The 18,236-nt window shown below is 39.6% G+C and overlaps 1 protein-coding gene across 4 annotated transcripts in view; it reads left to right on the forward strand.

Annotated features, from left to right (window-relative positions):
- The window catches only part of INPP5F (inositol polyphosphate-5-phosphatase F), a 98,494-nt gene that overhangs the window by 24,600 nt on the left and 55,658 nt on the right, over window positions 1–18,236 (forward strand). For all 4 annotated transcript variants that reach the window (XR_007145237.1, XM_047824638.1, XM_047824639.1 and 1 more), the window contains exon 3: window positions 15,249–15,385. Coding sequence is in view for 3 of the 4 variants with exons in the window: in XM_047824638.1 (XP_047680594.1) it covers window positions 15,249–15,385 (137 nt within the window). In the remaining variant the exon portion in view is untranslated. The remainder of the gene's footprint in view (window positions 1–15,248; window positions 15,386–18,236) is intronic.

An 18,236-nucleotide genomic window follows, 5' to 3' on the forward strand; every position in this document is an offset into this window, starting at 1 on the left:
AGGGACCAAAACCAAGAAGTGGATGTTTTACAGGATCTGAGATTACATTTTGGGGCCGGGGGTCTCTGAGCACTGCTTTCCTATGTATCTCCTTTATTTTTCTCTTCTTTTGGCTTTCTGTTTCTGTGTATGTAGGACAAAATTTCTGCTCATAAATGATACCCTCAGCCCTCAAGCCCAACAACAGCTCCTGTTCCCTACAACCCCCGGAGGTTGCCTATAGCCATCAGGGATTGAGTAGGGAGTCTAGTTCAGACCCCTAAAAAGAGATTGCTATTGGTGCTGTCTGGGCCATCGGCCTCCCCTGGTTCTCAAAGTTCAACTACGCTCCAGAGGTTTACTTCTTTGATCAGAGTAGGAGGCCTTGGACTGGGCAGACGATGCAAAGTTGTCTCATACAAGCAATGAACAGATAGACGTTGTTGGTCGATGAGTTCGTGATGCAGTGAAAGTGTGGGCATTTTGGAGGTGGTGGACATGGGCATCTCCTGTGGTCAGCCTCTGTTTATATGCTCTTTCCCTCCTTGCACCGCTTGCCTTTGGACTCAGAACAAGTGGTTGGTAAGCACTGGGGATACCTGTTCTCCAGGACTTTGGAAAAGGGGGAGGTGGAGAAAGAAAATGTAAGAAAGGCAGGGAAAGTAATCTCTGTACTTTTTTTTCCCTCCCTCTCATCACATCCCTTTTGAGGTTTGGCTCTTAAGAGGGGGAGTGGGGAGGAAGCAAAGGAACATCTTTTCTGGGCCCCCTACTGCTCTTTCTTCCCTCACCCACCACCCACAAGAGCTAACTGCAGCCACACCCCAGTGTGTCACTCCCCCCCCCCCCCCCCCCCCCCCAGTTCCCCACCCTTCTTCCCTCCCTGCATTCTCTGCCCTGTGATGCCTCATCCCCAGGCCTCCTTAGGGCCCGCTAAAGCTCTTGCTCTGGCCACACCATCAGCTCGGCTGGTTGGAGGTTCGTTCGCTGGATGTACCAGATCTAATGTAATGATTTGAGATGCATGTTCCCCTGGGAGCATCTTCCCTTCTGGGGGTAGAGGATGGGGCCGGGGGGGATAACATGTCTGTACTTAAACTCTTTTTCACTCCTGTTTCCCTCCTACTTATTCTCTGCATTTCAAGGCACGAATTTTTGTTCTTGTCTAGTGTGATGGGAACATAAGTTTATTTGAACAGATGTCATTGACAGTCTTAACAGCGGCGTGGGTGAGCCATGCCACTGTTCCTGACTGTCACTGAACTCTGAGCTCTGTGGAGTGTCAGCAGGTGTGACTTAGGAACAGTATTAGTTTGTGAGGGCTGCCATAGCAAAGTCCCATAGACTGGGGGGCTTAAAGAACAGAAATGTATTTTCTCCCGATTCTGAAGGCCAGAAGTCCCGAGGTCAAGGTGTTGGCGAGTGGTTTCTTCTGAGGTCTTTGTCCTTGGCTTGTGGATGGCTGTCTTCTCCCTGTGTCTTCACATTGTCTTCACACTGGCCTTTCTCTGTGTGTATCTGTGTCCAAATTTCCTCTTACAAGGGCACCAATCACACTGGATTAGGACCCACCTTAATGACCTCATTTTAACGTAATTACCTCCTTAAGACCCTGTCTCTGAAATAGGGTCACAATATGAGGAAGGCCTCTTCCCCACACGTTTGCGAGCAGTTCCACGTTCAAGCGAGGGTGTAATGTAGGCTATCTCTGACAACTTGAATGTGTCTGACTTTGGTTTGATCAGTGGGGTTTACCGATTTGAGGAGCAGAAAATAGGGACACGTAACATGGTAAATAGGTGAGAGAAAAGCACCATGAAATATCAACACTTTTTTTTTTTTTAATCCATTGTAGGGTCTAGGGGGACATAAGAATGATACTCTTATCACACTTGTAATTACACATTAATTTTTTGTGTTCCTTTTTTCTCATGGCCCTGTCTCACCCCACCCCCTAGGATAAGCTCCAGGAAGACAGGAGCTGTTTCTCTTGTGCTCATTGCTGTGTCCTCCTGTGCTGGCCTATAGCAGGGCTACTCATAAATATACAGCAAATACTACTGTAACGAATAATTATGGGGCGCCTACTGCGTGTCATGGTGTGCACTCAGTGCTGCGGATCACAGGGTGAACAAAACTCGAAGCTTCTAGGAGTCTAGGATTGGATCCAGGAGCTAGACATTAATTACCCAGTCACACTGTGTGCTCATTAGACTTCAGCTTCTGGAGAAGAGTGTGGGATATGGTGAAGCACGTGGCAGAGGGGCCTGACTGGTGGGTGCGGGTCTCGGATGGAAGGCAGCCCTGGGGACTTGATGTTCGAAGCAAGGCCTGAGAAATGAGCGAGGTAATCTGGAAAAGGCTAGGGTAAGGGCAGAGAGCGAGAAGAGATAGATGGCTCTTGGCGGAGTCAGCAGCTGTGCAAAAAAGATGCATGATTGATCTTTCCACATGATTGATGTTTCCTGTTTTCTGTGCGATGCCGGGGAGATAGTCGTACCTTCGCGGAGATCTCCATGAAGAGGTTGCATGAGGCTGGAGGCTTTAAATGGATCACAAAAGCTCTTTAAATCAATTTTGGAAAAATTTAAAAATCTATTTTGGAAAAAAAAAATCTATTTTGAAGATAAGATAAGCTCAGGTAGGGTAAGAAGTGTCTGAATATAGAAAGAAAAATATATATTCCATGAGATTTTCAGGAATAGCGTGAAAACTGTAAGGAATCTTGATTGAAGTGGCAATAGAGGCTCTTGGTTTAGTAATTAAGTGAATTACTAGTCGTAGTATTGAACAGCCAGAGACACGGTTCACCGCGGTAGCTCTCGTTCATTCAGATTGTGCTGGCCATCTGCTCCTTCTCCACTGTTGACGTGGGGAAGATGTCTCCATCATTAAAATGGTAAAATGTATTATGCATGTGGTTTAAAAAGTGTGATTTTAGTCTGCCGCAGAGACTTGGCTAGGACACTGATGACATGAAATCTTCAACCTACTTTAGAGATGAATGAGTGGAGTGTCACTAGCTTTGCCTCAGTATTTTCCTGAAAAGCCATTGGAAAATCCCAGCTGTCAAGGGCCCTGGAGGGAAGAAAGGGAAGTCTGGCAGAGCCTTGTGGTGCTCTCGGCCTCCACTGGAGGCCTGGTTCTTGGGGCACGCCTTTTAGATATTGCTTCTTATGTTTAAATACCCATGTGATTGTCGGCATCCATTTGCATTGTGAGAAAAGTAGATTGTTTTATTGTCTACTGACAACTCACATTTTTAAAAACGTGTGAAGATTGGGATAATGGTTTTACAACTCCATACATTTATTAAAATCATTGAGTTGTATACTTACAATGGGGGAATTTTATGGTATGTAAATTATATCTCAGTGAAGCCATTTTGGAAGGTAACTTGTGATGTACACTGTTATTACTTCTTATTTTATCTTTTTAAAAATTTTTAATGTTTATTTTTGGGATGGAGGGAGGGAGGGAGGGAGGGAAGGGGACTGAGCATGAGTGGAGGGGGGCAGAGAGGAGGAGACGCAAAATCCGCAGCAGGCTCCAGCCTCTGAGCTGTCAGCACAGAGCCTGATGTGGGCCCTGAACTCACAAACCTCGAGATCGCGACCTGAGCCAAAGTCAGATTCTTAACCGACTGAGCCACCCAGGCGCCCCCTGATTTTATCTTAATTAAAAAAATAAATACCTCTTTTGAGGTAAGTTTTGATGATTTTTTTTTCATGTACTTTTTCAAGTTGCTTTGAAGGAAGCATTCTAAGGAAGTATTATTTGTGACCTAATATTTCTACCAAAGTAGGAATGACTTAAAATGTAATTCAAACGTAGTCATCTTATATTCACGTTGTTATTCATGAGGGTCTCAGAATTATTATCTTGGGGGTAAAATTTTCAGTGGTGACTAGGTTCCTGGTTAACCCTTAAAAGATTCTTTAATTGTAGGGGACCTATTCTGTGAATGGTTTTGGGTCTGGGAAGCAGGCAGCTACGTGGCAGGAGGTTCCTTTCTCTGGCATCTTCTCACTCTTTTCTGCTTTTCTGCTCTTCCTTTTACTCTCTCCCAAGGTACGTGGCTGCTGAATGGCCCTTACTTCCTCTCTTTGCTCCCTTCAGTCTCTTCCATCACTTTACACTTCAGAATTTTCCATCACCTTCCTTGTCCCTGATCTGAGCTCCAGTCTCCTTGGTGCAGATGGTTCCACCACCCTGGCAGGACAAATTGGACACACAAATGTGACCCACAGTTTTGAGCTTTCCCAGTGGTTGTCAGATAAGCAAGCTTCTTGTTTCCGAGCGCATTTCTAATCAGATTTTCATATCTTCGGGCAGGGAGATTCTTAGGAGATGGGCCAGCTTGCCTCTTATGCTATTCCACTACCATTCCATTTCCTTTCTTTTTTTAAGTTTGCTTATTTCTTTTGACAGAGCAAGAGAGAGAGTGAAGTAGGGGCGGAGAGGGAGAGAGACAATCCCAAGTGGCTCCACACTGTCCACACAGAGCCTGATAGGGGGCTTAATCCTATGAATCGTGACCTGAGCTGAAATCAAGGGTCAGATGCTTAATGACTGAGCCACCCAGGTGCCCCTTCCATTCCATTTTCTAGTTATAAGCCATTTGTTCTTTTTTTTTTTTTTTTTTTTAACATTTGTTTATTTTTTAAGAGAGCATGAATAGGGAAGGGGCAGAGAGAGAGTCACAGAATCTGAAGCTGGCTCCAGGCCCTGAGCTGTCAGTACAGAGCCCGACATGGGGCTTGAACTCACCAACCACTAGATCATGACTTGAGCTGAAGTCCGACATTTAACCAACTGAGCCAGCCAGGTGCCCAGCCATTTGTTCTTAAACTCCAGTCTCTCTCAGTGATTCATATGGCAGTGATATTAACATTTTTAGCTTTGGCAGAAGGAAAGGATTGTTACGTTAAGAGTGACTGTGTGTATGGACCACCTATAAAGGTTCTTTCTATATTTATTTCCCCCTTTAATTCTTTTTGAACTTTTTATCTTATTGAACATTCTGAAGTGATGATAATCAAATTATTGTCAGGCCTAATTGTTTAAGAAAAGAGATTCTTGATAAATACAGTAAGTTGTCATTTATATAGATGTGGGCCAGTATCAGCCATCCAGAGCAGAAAATGAAAGTTACTGATTGAATTGAGTTGGTCATAAGTTTGTTATTGCCTGTGGGCTTGGGGTCCCCTCTTGGAGGGGCCAGTTGCCTCCAGCCTTGAGGCATGCTTGTGCCCCCTCTCAACCAGTGATTTATCTTCCTGTTGGTAAACCTGCATCATGAGTAGAAATCCCAGTTATACTTCATGTACTTGTTATACCTAATAGGAAAATATGTAATACATTAAAGTTTTTAATAAACATAGGAGAATACATCTTTGCACTTTAAGGAAGGTAAGCTATAGTTATGTTGAAAATGTACTTTTATATATAAATTCATTTTGCCCAATGACACTTTATAAGTTTGACTTTTCTAGTTTTCTAAAACTATTACAGACACAAAAGATTTTATATTTTTATACAGTGTCAGAGATTATTTCATTTTATGGCAGGTCATTATCAGGGACCTAAATTCATCCTAAAGCATCATAAGCTGACCTGAATATGTTTCTGATTCCACCATTTGGTATTTTTGAAATGGTGCCTATTAAAAGTGCCTCTTGCCCTAGATGCTCTCTTTGTGAGTCATTGTCAATTTTCTATAAACCCAGACTTGAGGGACCTTTACTAGTCAACAGAGCAGCCAGTCAGGAAGCATTGAGTAACTACTATGTATGGAAGATCAACAAATTAATAATTGGCTTTTGAGTTGGTAAGAGAATTAGAAGGCCAATGTCATGTACTCTTAGCTGCTAGGTACCTGACTGAAAGTGATAGTGGTAGTGTTAACTTGCAATTCCACTTACTCGATGTACAATGCTCCCTAAAATGTATTCAGGGATGTATAGTGATCTGTTTCTATTAAGGGGGAGGGGGAGCATTTCTGTTAATGTAGTTAAAAAAAATAGAAATGGCTTTAAATATAAAACATATTAAATATACTATGGATCCATATCTTTAAAAATTTAAATTAATTTATAAATTTGCATAAAACCTACTTTATAGAGTCTTGCTCACATTCATATAAAAGTACTAACTGGCTAATTAATAGTTTATGCAGTGGGTATCAATGAAGTAGGTTTTATGGATACATCCGACTGAATTTGAATTCCTACCAAAGATTTGTATTTAAAAAAAACAAAAACAAAAACAAACCAAAAACAGGATCCTTCAAATTGGAGCATAATTTATCCTGAGATAAGCCCTTAAGATATCCCAATTATTAGATTCTCTTATAATGTATAGTGTGTTAATATATGATGGCTCATTTGAAGAGACTTCATACATTCAAAAAAATGAGATCAAGAGAAACTAGTCAGAGATTCTGTTTCTGACAGCAACAGACTAGCAGTATTTGAAGAGATAATAGCCAAAAATTTTCCAAAACCAATTATGAATACAAGTCACAGCTTTAAGAAGTACTTTGAACCACAAGGGGAAAAGTATAAAGAAAACCACACTTTGGCACCTCAAAATGAAACTGATGAAAACTGAAGACAAAGAAAACACCCTGAAAGCAGACAAAGGAAAAGTACACATTAAATTTAAAGGCATGCAGTGAGCCTTGATAGAAACAATGGAAGCCAAAAGACGACAGAATGATGTCTTCAAAGTGCCTGTCTAGAATTTTGCACCTTCAAAAGTTAAGGAAAATAAAGACATTTTGAGACAAACGGAAACTGAGAGAATTTGTCACCAGCAGGATCTGCTAACAAGAAATACTAGAGTTCTTCAGGCAAAAGGTAAATGACTCTAGATGGAGCATGGAGATGTGGGAAGGGATCTCTATCCCTTCTATCTCTGTCTACAGGAGACGTAAATATGTTGGCAAATTTAAAGGAATTTGACTTTATATGGAGTTTAAAATAAGATAGAATTAAAATACACAACAGTAGAAATGATAAGGAATTGAAAGGAATTGGTGTTCTAAGGTCCTTTCCCCTGTCCAGGAACTAGTAAAACTAGTGTAAAAAAAAAAAAAAGAAAAGAAAAGAAAAAAGGCTTTTGTAGGTCAGGTTCATGTTTTCATCTCCTACAATATAATCACTAACAAAATAATAGAAGATTGTAAAATGTGACTAAAGGGAGAAATAGAACAGCAATAATTTTAAAAATCCCCCAAAGGCAAGAAAAGTACATAGAACAGATAGGACAAAAAATAAGATGGTAGATTGATTTCTAAATACATCAATAATTACATATGAATGGATTTAAACTCCATTAAAGCACAAAGCTTTCGTACTGGAAGAACAGTTAAATCCATCTACAAGCTGCTCTCAAGGCAAGTACCTTAGGTATGTGTATACAGAATGGTTGAAAGTAAAAGGATAGAAAAAATCATGCAAATGCTAACCTCCTGAAAACTGATGTGCAGTATACTAATATCAAAGCACACTTAAAAAAATTTTTTTTTAATGTTTATTTTTGAGAGAGAGCGAGCGAGCAGGAGGGGGGCAGAGAGAGAGGGAGACACAGAATTCGAAGCAGGCTCCAGGCTCTGAGCTGTCAGCACAGAGCCCGACGCGGGGCTCAAACCCACAAACTGTGAGATCATGACCTGAGCCGAAGTCGGACGCTTAACTGACTGAACCACCCAGGTGCCCCTAATATCAAAGCACACTTTAAGGCAAGAAGCATAGAATGATATACATTTCGATAATACCAAAAGATTTAAGTCACCAGAAAGGTATAACAATTTTAAATTGGTAAGCACCTAAACATAACTTCAAAATCTATAAAGAGCAGTGAGTCATTTAACTTAAATTGGTTCAGACTGTCAATTTGAAATGACAGAGAATCATGTAAGTATTCTTGATATCACTTTGATACAGAAGAAAGAAAAGGTGAGCCAACTCTAATCTCCTTTCCTTATTCTCGTTTTCCTTCTTCGCCAGTGTGTCTCCATCTTCCAATATATGTTGTGGGAACGCAGACCCCTCCCTGAGATACCATCTGTAGAAGCCCTTCAAGAACTGAAATATTTGTATTCGAATATTCTATGACAAATAACTAGGAGTATATAATACCCATCTGTCTTTGGGTTAGTTTTTATTTGCATGTGGGTGTAGTCATGGACTCTGCCGTGCCGGGCCCTCCATTTACACAGACTGCGTTAAGACAGCTTGTGCTCATTGCTTCGCATTTCCCACCTTCTCTGAGAAGTGGACCCAGGAGAGGTGCAGGGTGGCTTTGTCCTCAGGAATATAGTCTACTCTTTGCGAGCAAGCTAAAGGAGGTAAACGTGTGAGAGTCAACAGCAGGCTTCTCTTTTTATTTTTGCCTTTGGTCATAACGAATGGTTGGAGAGAGATACAGAGAAAGTAGAAAGTGTCCAAAAGAGCAGTGAAAACAGAACCTCCAAAACAAACTGTGGTTGTATGCTACGAAAAAACAACTATGGTTGTATGCTAAGTAAGTAAGTAAATAAATAAATAAGCAAATAAAGTCTTAAAAATTCCTACCTTACTGAACCAGTTCAAATTAGAACCAGTCTTTGGACAAGGTGAGCCAGAAGAAAAGAAAATAGGAAAAGCAAAATCTTTTTCACACAAATATTTCATTCACTTCAATTGTCTGGCACATATGAATATGTACTGCATGTGCATTTCTTTGAGGAGTTCTTTTAATTGAATCTCACTTAAGCCATTTACCAGATGAACCAACTCCCCCCACTGCCTCTCTGTAAAGCCTGTTGGTGGATATGCTGGATGCTCTGAAGGCTGAAAGCTGCTGGCTGGTAGAGGACTGTGCAGGAAGCTCGCTCTCTCCTGGTGGATCATGGATGGTGCTTGTTCCCAAACCTGTTTATATCTGTTAAACTCGTTATTGTAATTATGTGATTAAATATTAAGCCCATCAACTCTAAGTGTAAACGGAAGACTAATGGTTTCTAGGAAAGCTGAACTGAATACTCTGGAAATACGTAGATAAAGCTGTGTTGCGCTATAAAGAAAAAGAATAAGGGGCGTCTGGGTGGCTCAGTTGGTTAAGCGTCCGACTTCAGCTCAGGTCATGATCTCATGTTCATGAGTTCGAGCCCCACGTTGGGCTCTGTGCTGACAGCTCGGAGCCTGGAGCCTGCTTCGGATTCTGTGTCCCCCTCTCTCTCTCTGCCCCTCTCCTTCTTGCACTCTGTCTCTCTCTCAAAAATAAACATTAAAAATTTTTTAAAAAAGAAAGAAGAATAAATAGCAACACTGAATACCCATCAGTAGCCCATTCTCAAAATTCTAGGTAAATCAATATACATTTGAATGTTTCATATGAAAACTAAAATTAAGGGGCTCCTGGGTGGCTCAGTTGGTTGAGTGTCTGACTCTTAATTTTGGCTAGGTCATGATCTCGTGGTTTGTGGGATCGAGCCCCTCACTAGGCTCTGCACTGGCAGCGTGGAGCTTGCTTGGGATTCTCTCTCTCCCCCTTCCCCCTTGCATGCAGGTGTGTGCTCACACATGCGCTCTCTCAAAATATTAAAAAAATAGTCTTTTTTTATATGTCATCTTTAAGCTTTTAAGTAAGATTAAAAGGACTAATGCCAGGGGTGCCTGGGTGGCTCAGTCGGTTGAGCATCTGACTTTGGATCAGGTCATGATCATGAGTTCAAGCCCTGCGTCGAGCTCTGTGCTGACAGCTCAGAGCCTGGAGCCTGCTTCGGATTCTGTGTCTCCCTCTCTCTCTGCCCCTCCCCCCGCTCATGCTCTGTCTCAAAAACATTCAAAAAAAAAATTTTTTTTTTAAATAAAAAGTAAGTAAAAGGGCTAGTGCCAAGCATAGTAACTAATTGTTCTCCTGAAGTGGGGTTTGGATTTGATATAAAGAATATCTGTGGAAGGGGGAATAATGATCAAAAGGAAGTTTAGTTTTATCTGTTAACATTTACATTTTTTTAATGTTTTTTTTGAAGGAGAGAGAGAGAGAGAGAGCAGGGGAGGGGCAGAGAGAGAAAGAGACACAGAATCCAAAGCAGGCTCCAGGCTTTGTGCTTGAACTCAGGAACTGTGAGATCATGACCTGAGCCTAAGTCGGACACTTAACCGACTGAGCCACCCAGGTGCCCCAACATTTACATTTTTAAGCAAATGAATGTGTTTATATATTCTTCATAAAATTAACATTAACAAAAAAGGATTGCTGGCCACTCATCGTTGGATCACATGCTTATCATTATGTTGGTAGGATGGATACCATGTCGAGAAACATGTAGATGGAATACTTCCCAGAGGTGAGGTCATGAGTGTCTGTAAAAACATTTTCTGAAATTGGATAAAAAAATTTTTTTGGTGAAAATCTTTATTCCACAATTGTTTTTACCCTTTTAAGTGAGTCAATTATTGTATAGAGCAAACAACTGAATCTTTTCCAGTACTATTGTTTTAGCTTGCCCTACTGGTCATCCTTTTCAAGATAATTATTTCCTAATCCATTTTCTTATCTTGCTGGGGAAGTCAGAGTTCCTTGTCTGTCTCTTCCTGGAGGAGCCAGGGTTACAAAACTGACTATTTCTCCCATTGTAATATGTTAAAAAAAGGTGAAAGAGTATCTTTACGCCAAAGTTACCTTTGACTTGGTTGCACTGCACATCCAGATCTCAATGTGGCAGCTTTCATTGAGCCACACTTTTTTTTCCCTGGTGGATGATGATATAAATTAATATCATTGGTGCTTTTAAAAATTTAATTATAGAATTTTGCCTGATGCATACTGGAACTGCCAAACACTAGTGACTGGATGCTTCTACATTTTTTCTTAAACTATAAAACATATTTTTGGATCATTTAACCCTGTTCCTAACATGTTCATTCTTGCCAGACTTTCAGGCTTACAGGGTTGTTATGTGCGGTTTCACCTAAAGCAAAATAATTATAGAAATGAAGTTTATTATTTTCCATGAGGTTTTTGTTTGTTTTGTTTTCTAGAGTCAGTGATTTTTGTCTGGAGATAGCTCTGTGTCCAGTTCAAAATTTTCATTTTCTTTCCATTGTGATAATTTTAATTGTTTTGTTTTTTCAACACTAGTGAAAACTGGTAGCTGTTTGGAGTGATGTTGATGTAATTCAAGAATTAATAGGCTGTCCTAGTTTTACCTTTGTCTTGGGCAGAAAATACACTTTTTGGTTTTTTATTCTCTGCTTTGCTAGGTAAGACTCCTAACAAGTTCTTTTCTCTTTTTTAGAAGGAACTTTAAAAAAAAAATTGAGGAGCTGCCTGGGTGGCTCAGTCAGTTAAGCATCCGACTCTTGATTTTGTCTCAGGTGATCATCTCATGTCTCATGATTTTGAGCCCTGCACTGGGCTCTGTGCTGACAGCATGGAGCCTCCTTGGGATTTTCTCTCTCCCTCTCTGTCTCTGTCCCTCCCCTGCTCACTCTCTCTCCCTCTCCCTCTCAAAATATTAAAAAAGTTTTTTTAAATAAAAAAGTAAAAAAAAGAATTGAGATGTAATCCACATGCCGTAAAATTCACCCCTTTGAAAATGTACAATTCAGTGGTTTTTCATACATTCTCAGAGTTGTACAATCATCACCACTAATTCCAAAATATTTTCATCATCCCAATTTCCTTAGATTATAACTAGTAGAAATCTATTCCCCTATTAATTTTACTTTCCATGTTTTCTTTTAATTTTTATTAGTTTTTTTAGGCTTATTTATTTCTTTTGAGAGAGAGAGAGCATGAGCAGGGGAGGGGTAAAGAGAGGGAGAGAGAGAATCCCAAGTGGGCTCAGCATGGAACCCGACGCGGGGCTTGCTCTCAAGAACCGTGAGATCATGACCTGACTGGAAATCAAGAGTCTGACACCTAATCTACTGAACCACTCAGGCACCCCTCATGTTTTCTTTTCAATGCAGTTTGTAGATTGGTTGGAAGTTAGCTATAAAAAAGCCTTTTTTAAATCCATGGTTCGCACACTTCCAGCTGCTAAATTATTTCAAAGCCGATTCCAGATGCCCTGTTTATCCACCAATGCTTCAGTATGTGTTTCAGCACCGTTTAATGACCTACATGCTCTCCCCTACTTTATCATCATGTACCAGGTGTTCATATTCTACGGGTCTGTGTCTGTCTGCTCTGTTCTCTTCCAGTGTTCATTTGGCCATTCCTATACCACTACCCCATTGTTTTGTTTACCTGCTTTATAGTATATTTTGCTATCTGGTAAACGTTAGCTCTTAGTAACAATAACATGAATCATAAAGATTATTTAATCCTCGTAACTATTCTCTGTAGCAGGCAGTTTTATCCCACTGTACAAATAAGAAAACCAGGAAGTCAGCTAAGTATTGTGCTGCTAGGTACCCGATAAATAAGTGATGAGCTAAAATTCCAGTCTGAGTTCTGACCTCAAAGTCCAGCCCACTACAGATTTTCTCTGTTGTTTGATCACTTACATTATACTTTTTCAGATTTAATCTTCATTATAACTCCCCAAACATATTGAACTTCAGTCCATAATATATATATTTTTAAAGAACACCTTTTTTCATATTTTTTTTTCTGTAGAACTAGCTAACTAAGCTCTAAAAGTATGCATATTTTAAAATGTGTTTGGGTTTGGAAGTTGTATTTCAGTATTGGCAGGATCAGTATTTTTATGAAAGAAAAAAATGCGTTTTGGTTTCCCAAGTGAATTTATGCATGGAGCAAAACCTCTGTTCGAAGGTTAATATTTTTATATGTTGGCACTATGCCATAAGGTGGTTTATTGGAAAGATATTTATTACATTTGATTATGCATATTGTGTTTTTCATTGCTGTTATTTATTAAAACCATAATTTGCAGTGTTAATATGAAATGTATCCAAAGTCAACTCCAGCTAGAAGGCATAAGCTAGGGAAAGGACTTCCTAGTGTTGGCTGCCTGGTCAACTGCCAGCACTCTAACAGAAATTATTCCTGTGAGGTTAGGAATCCTATAGTAAGGATTTTGTTTTATTCAACAAAATACTGTATTGACATTCAACAGTATATTGTTTGTTGCTAACTCCTACCTTTCTGAAGAACAAGTGTTATGTGCTTTATTTATTATGTGTTAGGTTTATTATATGATAGGTGCTTGATAACTTTGATCCATGCCTAAAATACTCCGTAGCCCGTGGTAGGTCCCTGCTTAATGTTTAATGATAATGAATAATGAAATGGCCTGTAAAAGCCTTGAAACTTTGGAGTAAATTTCCATCCTACTTTATAAAGAATTATGAAACTCTTCCAAACTCTTGCATCTATGAGATGTCTTAAGCACATTTTCAAAGCACAGTCCCTAGAATGTGAGTTGATTGATATTTGGGGGAAATTGAAATACTATATATCTCTTTTAAGAACATTTTTTATATGGTGAATATATATCCATCATGTTGCTTTTCCACAAGAAATTACTGAAACACTATTTTGATTATGTTTATTTTTGGTGCTAATTAGGGAGTACTTTTTTTAAGGGTGTCTGTAACCTCATGAACTGAAAAATAGCATTTGCATGCCGTCTTTTCTAGACCATTTCTCATTTAATTAAAAATCTTTAAAAAAATAAATAAAAATTTTGTGAGAAATAAAAAATTTGGATTGGAAAGATCATTGTTGGGCCCTTGGGTGTTTTCTTTCCTTCTTTCTTGTACTTAAAGATTTCTTTAGTTTGTTTTACCATCTCCCTCCCCTCTCACCCCACCCGTTCGTCTCAGTATATTATTTGCTTGGTCCTAGTGTGCGCATAAAGTGGTTTTGGAATCGCTAACTCACGCCCTTCCAACAAATTCACTAACCAGAGTACAGTATGATATATAGTTCTTTTTGTCTTCATCCTTAAAAAAATAATGTTTTCCAGAGTTATTTAGGTGAGTTTTTTCTAACCATGTGGTTACATTTTCCATTTGTATTAGAGTTAAGTTGCTGTTTGCATTTAGTTTTTATTTTTAGTCTTGCCCCCACTCCCCATTCTGGTTGAAAGCAACTATTTCCTTATTTTTGAGGAGATGTGAAATATCACCGTAGTCCTGAGAGTCAGAACTATACAAAAGGGTATACTCAGAGAACTGTCATTTCCCCTGATCCCTTTTATCTCCATTTCCCCCCTTTTGCATCATATTTCTGCCTACTACTCTCTGTAGGTAACCAGTCTCATTAATTTCTAATTTCTCTTTTATTTTTGTGTGTAACTCAGCAGTGTGTGTGTTTTTTCTCATATCTTCCATAAAAGGTGGCACACTCTAGATACTCTTTTGTACTTTGATTTGATGATAAGTCATCTATGACTTCATTATATCCTTGTTCTATAAGTATCTCCAGTTTATCCATGTAATATATCCAGGAATCGTTTCTTGTCAGTTCCTAGAACATGCCTAATGTCTTTTCTACAGCTTCATAGTATTCCACTGAGAGGATGTGTTCCAGTTTATTCAACCACTGTCCTATGTCTGGACAGCTAAATTGTTTCTAGTATTTGGCAATTACAAACCGCTGCAATGAATAGACTTGAGTTTACCTACTTTTGGGCTGGCTGCATATCTTTGGGTGAACTCACAAGAGTGGGATTGCTAGGTTTAAGGTAAGTGCATATGTTTTATTGTTAGGTGTCACTAAATTTCCCTCCAGAAAAGTTTTGCCTGTTTGTATTCCCACCAGCACTGTATGATGGTGCCTGTGTCCCCACAGCCTTGCCAGTGAATGTGCTGTCATACCTTTTATTTTCCCCAGTCCGATAGGTAAACGTGGCATCACTACATTTTAATTTACATCTCTCTAATTATGAGTGAGACAGAACATCTTTTTCCATATTCGGGGCCATTTTTATATCTTTGTCGTGTGCTTTACTTTGAAGGGTTATATTTTTTTTTTTTAATTTTTTTTTTCAACGTTTATTTATTTTTGGGACAGAGAGAGACAGAGCATGAACGGGGGAGGGGCAGAGAGAGAGGGAGACACAGAATCGGAACCAGGCTCCAGGCTCTGAGCCATCAGCCCAGAGCCTGACGCGGGGCTCGAACTCACGGACCGCGAGATCGTGACCTGGCTGAAGTCGGACGCTTAACCGACTGCGCCACCCAGGCACCCTGAAGGGTTATATTTAATGTATATTGTGTTGTTAGATTATTCGTCTTCAGCTTGCTAGGATAGTAGCATTTTACAGATACCAGACGTTAGTGTGACTTTTTCTCTTTCAGATCTTCCATGGTGGCTTATTTTAATTCGGCAGAAAGCGTTGGTGGGCAAACTTCCAGGAGACCATGAGGTCTGTAAAGTTACCAAAATTGCTGTGCTGTCGCTTTCTGAAATGGAGCCTCAGGATCTTGAGTTAGAGGTAAGGTGGAAGTCTCAGGAAATTTTATGGAAGCTTGATGTAAATATAACAACAAATAGGATTTGGTTTAATAGTCCAAAATCATAATTTTAGAACTGGATAATAATTTTAAAAGTAACTTAATCCTGTGGTTTTCAAACTTCACTTCAGTAGTGGAAACTTTCAAAATCTGTGAAATCCAGTGTATAAAATGCATAAAGGCAGAGGTGGTGATACAGGGGAGGGGATCCTTGGGACCCTGCCCACCTGGCCTCTACTGGAAAGCCATTTTCTGCTTCCAGGGAACCCAGAACTCTGCACAGTACAGTTTAAAAACTCCTGATTTGGGAGAGAGTGGAGTGAGTCAAGGAGGTGATGAGATTTAACTTATTCTACATCCTTTTTTATCTGTATTTCTTGAAAAATTTTTAAACATATATTTGTTTTTGTAATTAAAAAAAATTTTTTTTCTTAAAGAAACCACTGATCTAGTACAATCTTTTAATTTTTCAAAAGGAAACCAAGCCTACAGTAGAGGGACTTAAGGCCAAAATAATGAGATTTCCCAGGGCCAGTATTTTTTTTTTTTTTTTTCCACCAACTGTACCACCAGTAGGTAGAAGTAGCCCACGAAAGCGTTTGTATCATGTTTGCAGTTGGTGCAGGGATGTGGCCTCTAGGGATGTCCTCACTCTGCCCTGGTCCTGGGGTGTCCTCATCACTATGTGATATGTGAGGCCCTGAAGGTTGAGTGGCTTATCCATCTGATGCCTCAGAGCACCCTATAAGGTGAGCACTGTTGGATCCACGCTATACAGATGAAGGAAGGAGACTTGGCAAGAGTTAAGTCACAGCTGGCACATCATGGGGATTGGGCCTGGACTCAGGCCATCTGGTCCTGTATCACTCCACTGAGCTGCCTCCCTAGTACCTAAACAGCAGGTAACAGGTACCAGAGCACCCACTATCCCACAGTTCAATACATGTTTTTCTGGGCTGGTCTCCTGGGGAGGAAATTTGGGGACAGGGTTAAATTGTTTAGAAAAATAAGTAAAAATACGGTTATTTTTATGTTTCAGATTGTGCTGGAAGTTTGACAATCTAATTTTTAGAAACCAGCATTAAATTGAATTTAAGAGGACCCTGATATTTTATTTATTATGGGAATCAAAAAAGATTAGAGTATTTCTTACTCCCCTTTATTGGTTCCAGTGCTAGAACATTAATCATTATTGCTGATCTAGAGACAAATAACTTAGGTAGCAGTTAAGCCTACTAAAAGCAGGTCTTGGCAGTTTTTGTTTGCATTTTATCGTAGGGAAGGGCAGCCAGACTAGCAAAAACTCAGTTAGTTTACTAAACCAATAAATGTGTCATCAGTGTCTTTGGATGGCTTTGCTGACAAATTGGAAGATCAGCCTGACTTTTCTGTCACCAACCTTTGCCTTGAGGGGGAGCACTGGCGTTCTGGTTTAAGCATTAAGCTAGGGACCCTGGTAGTTAGATTTAGAGTAGGGGACCAGCTTGTCTGGCACTTTATCCACCTGTCAGTCATTGGTCTGCACATTTGCACTCCCCACTCTGGGAAATGTACGGTCACTCCTCATCCAGAGAACCCTGGGACCCTTGTTGGATTTTTCAGGGAAGTTTTCTGACACCCTTTTGCTCCCTAATCTGTAATATTCTTGAGACTCGTAGCTGGCTATTGTAAAAATGGGGGGGGGGGGCAAGCAAATGACATTTATGTGGAATTTTTAAACACAGAAATGTGAATATTATGAAAACTTTGAGATTTTCATTCTTCACATTTTTCCTTTTTTCTCTCTTGATATTCTCAAGTAAAACAGATTGTCTTTAAATAAAATGAAAATGAGATTTACCCCCAACATAAGAGAGTTGAATGTTTTTACCGCACTATTGGACCATATTAACTATAGCACTTATGGGCATTAAGGGTGTGGTCCATGTTAAGAGCTGAAAATATGTAATGATCCCTGTTAATTGGGGGTAAACATGACATAGGGAAAATATTTCCAGATCTTATTTTCATGAGTAGTTTGGCACACCTTTCTCTGAGGAGATTATCATTTTAGAAATCTGCACTTAAGCCTTTCCCCCCTTTTTAGGAGAGCTTTTCAACAGTGAAAAACAGGAGGAAAGGGCAAAGAACAGCTATTTTGGAAATCATGAATTGCTTGCTTATTTTCCAACACGTTAATTTAAATCTTTGGGATCTTTATTCCAATTGCCATATAAATCCATTTAAAGGGAGCTTTTAGAAGCTTAGCAATCACTGTTATTTGTTTTGATTTCATAGTAAATTGTAAATGAGGAGAAGGGAAAAAAGCCCACTACTTAGAAATAATCATTGTCCATATTTTAGTGAGTCTTAATGGTTATTTCCATTGCCCCAAGCTTTTGAAGGAACAACATTACTTTGAAATTTTTAGACTAGTTTTCGGTTTTTTGCATTTTTACATATTTTTTTCCTACTTAACTCCTGTTATTTTTCATAAACATACATATTTTTAAAACCAATTCTTATGTTTCTTTCTACCTCTTTCTCATTTGGATGTCTGTGTATTGCTTTCAGTGCCCTCGTCCTTCCCAGCAGGGCCCTCGGACTCTTTCGTGCGGTCACTTCTCAGACTTGCTGGGGCCTCGTCTGTGTTCTGTAATTAGAGCAGAAGCAGTCTTATTCCAGACTCTGGAATTTAATAGATTTTCTAGTTTTCTGCCTTGGTTGCCTTTTCACCTCAAGTATTAGGCTTGTTTGCCAATTAAAAAAAAAAAAAAATTCACGTACTATACAGTTCACCCATTTACAGCATATAATTCAGTGGCTTTCAATGTGTTCAGAATTTTGTGACCG

Source organism: Prionailurus viverrinus, chromosome D2 (genome assembly GCF_022837055.1).
Source record: "Prionailurus viverrinus isolate Anna chromosome D2, UM_Priviv_1.0, whole genome shotgun sequence".
Taxonomy (NCBI): Eukaryota; Metazoa; Chordata; class Mammalia; order Carnivora; family Felidae; genus Prionailurus; species Prionailurus viverrinus.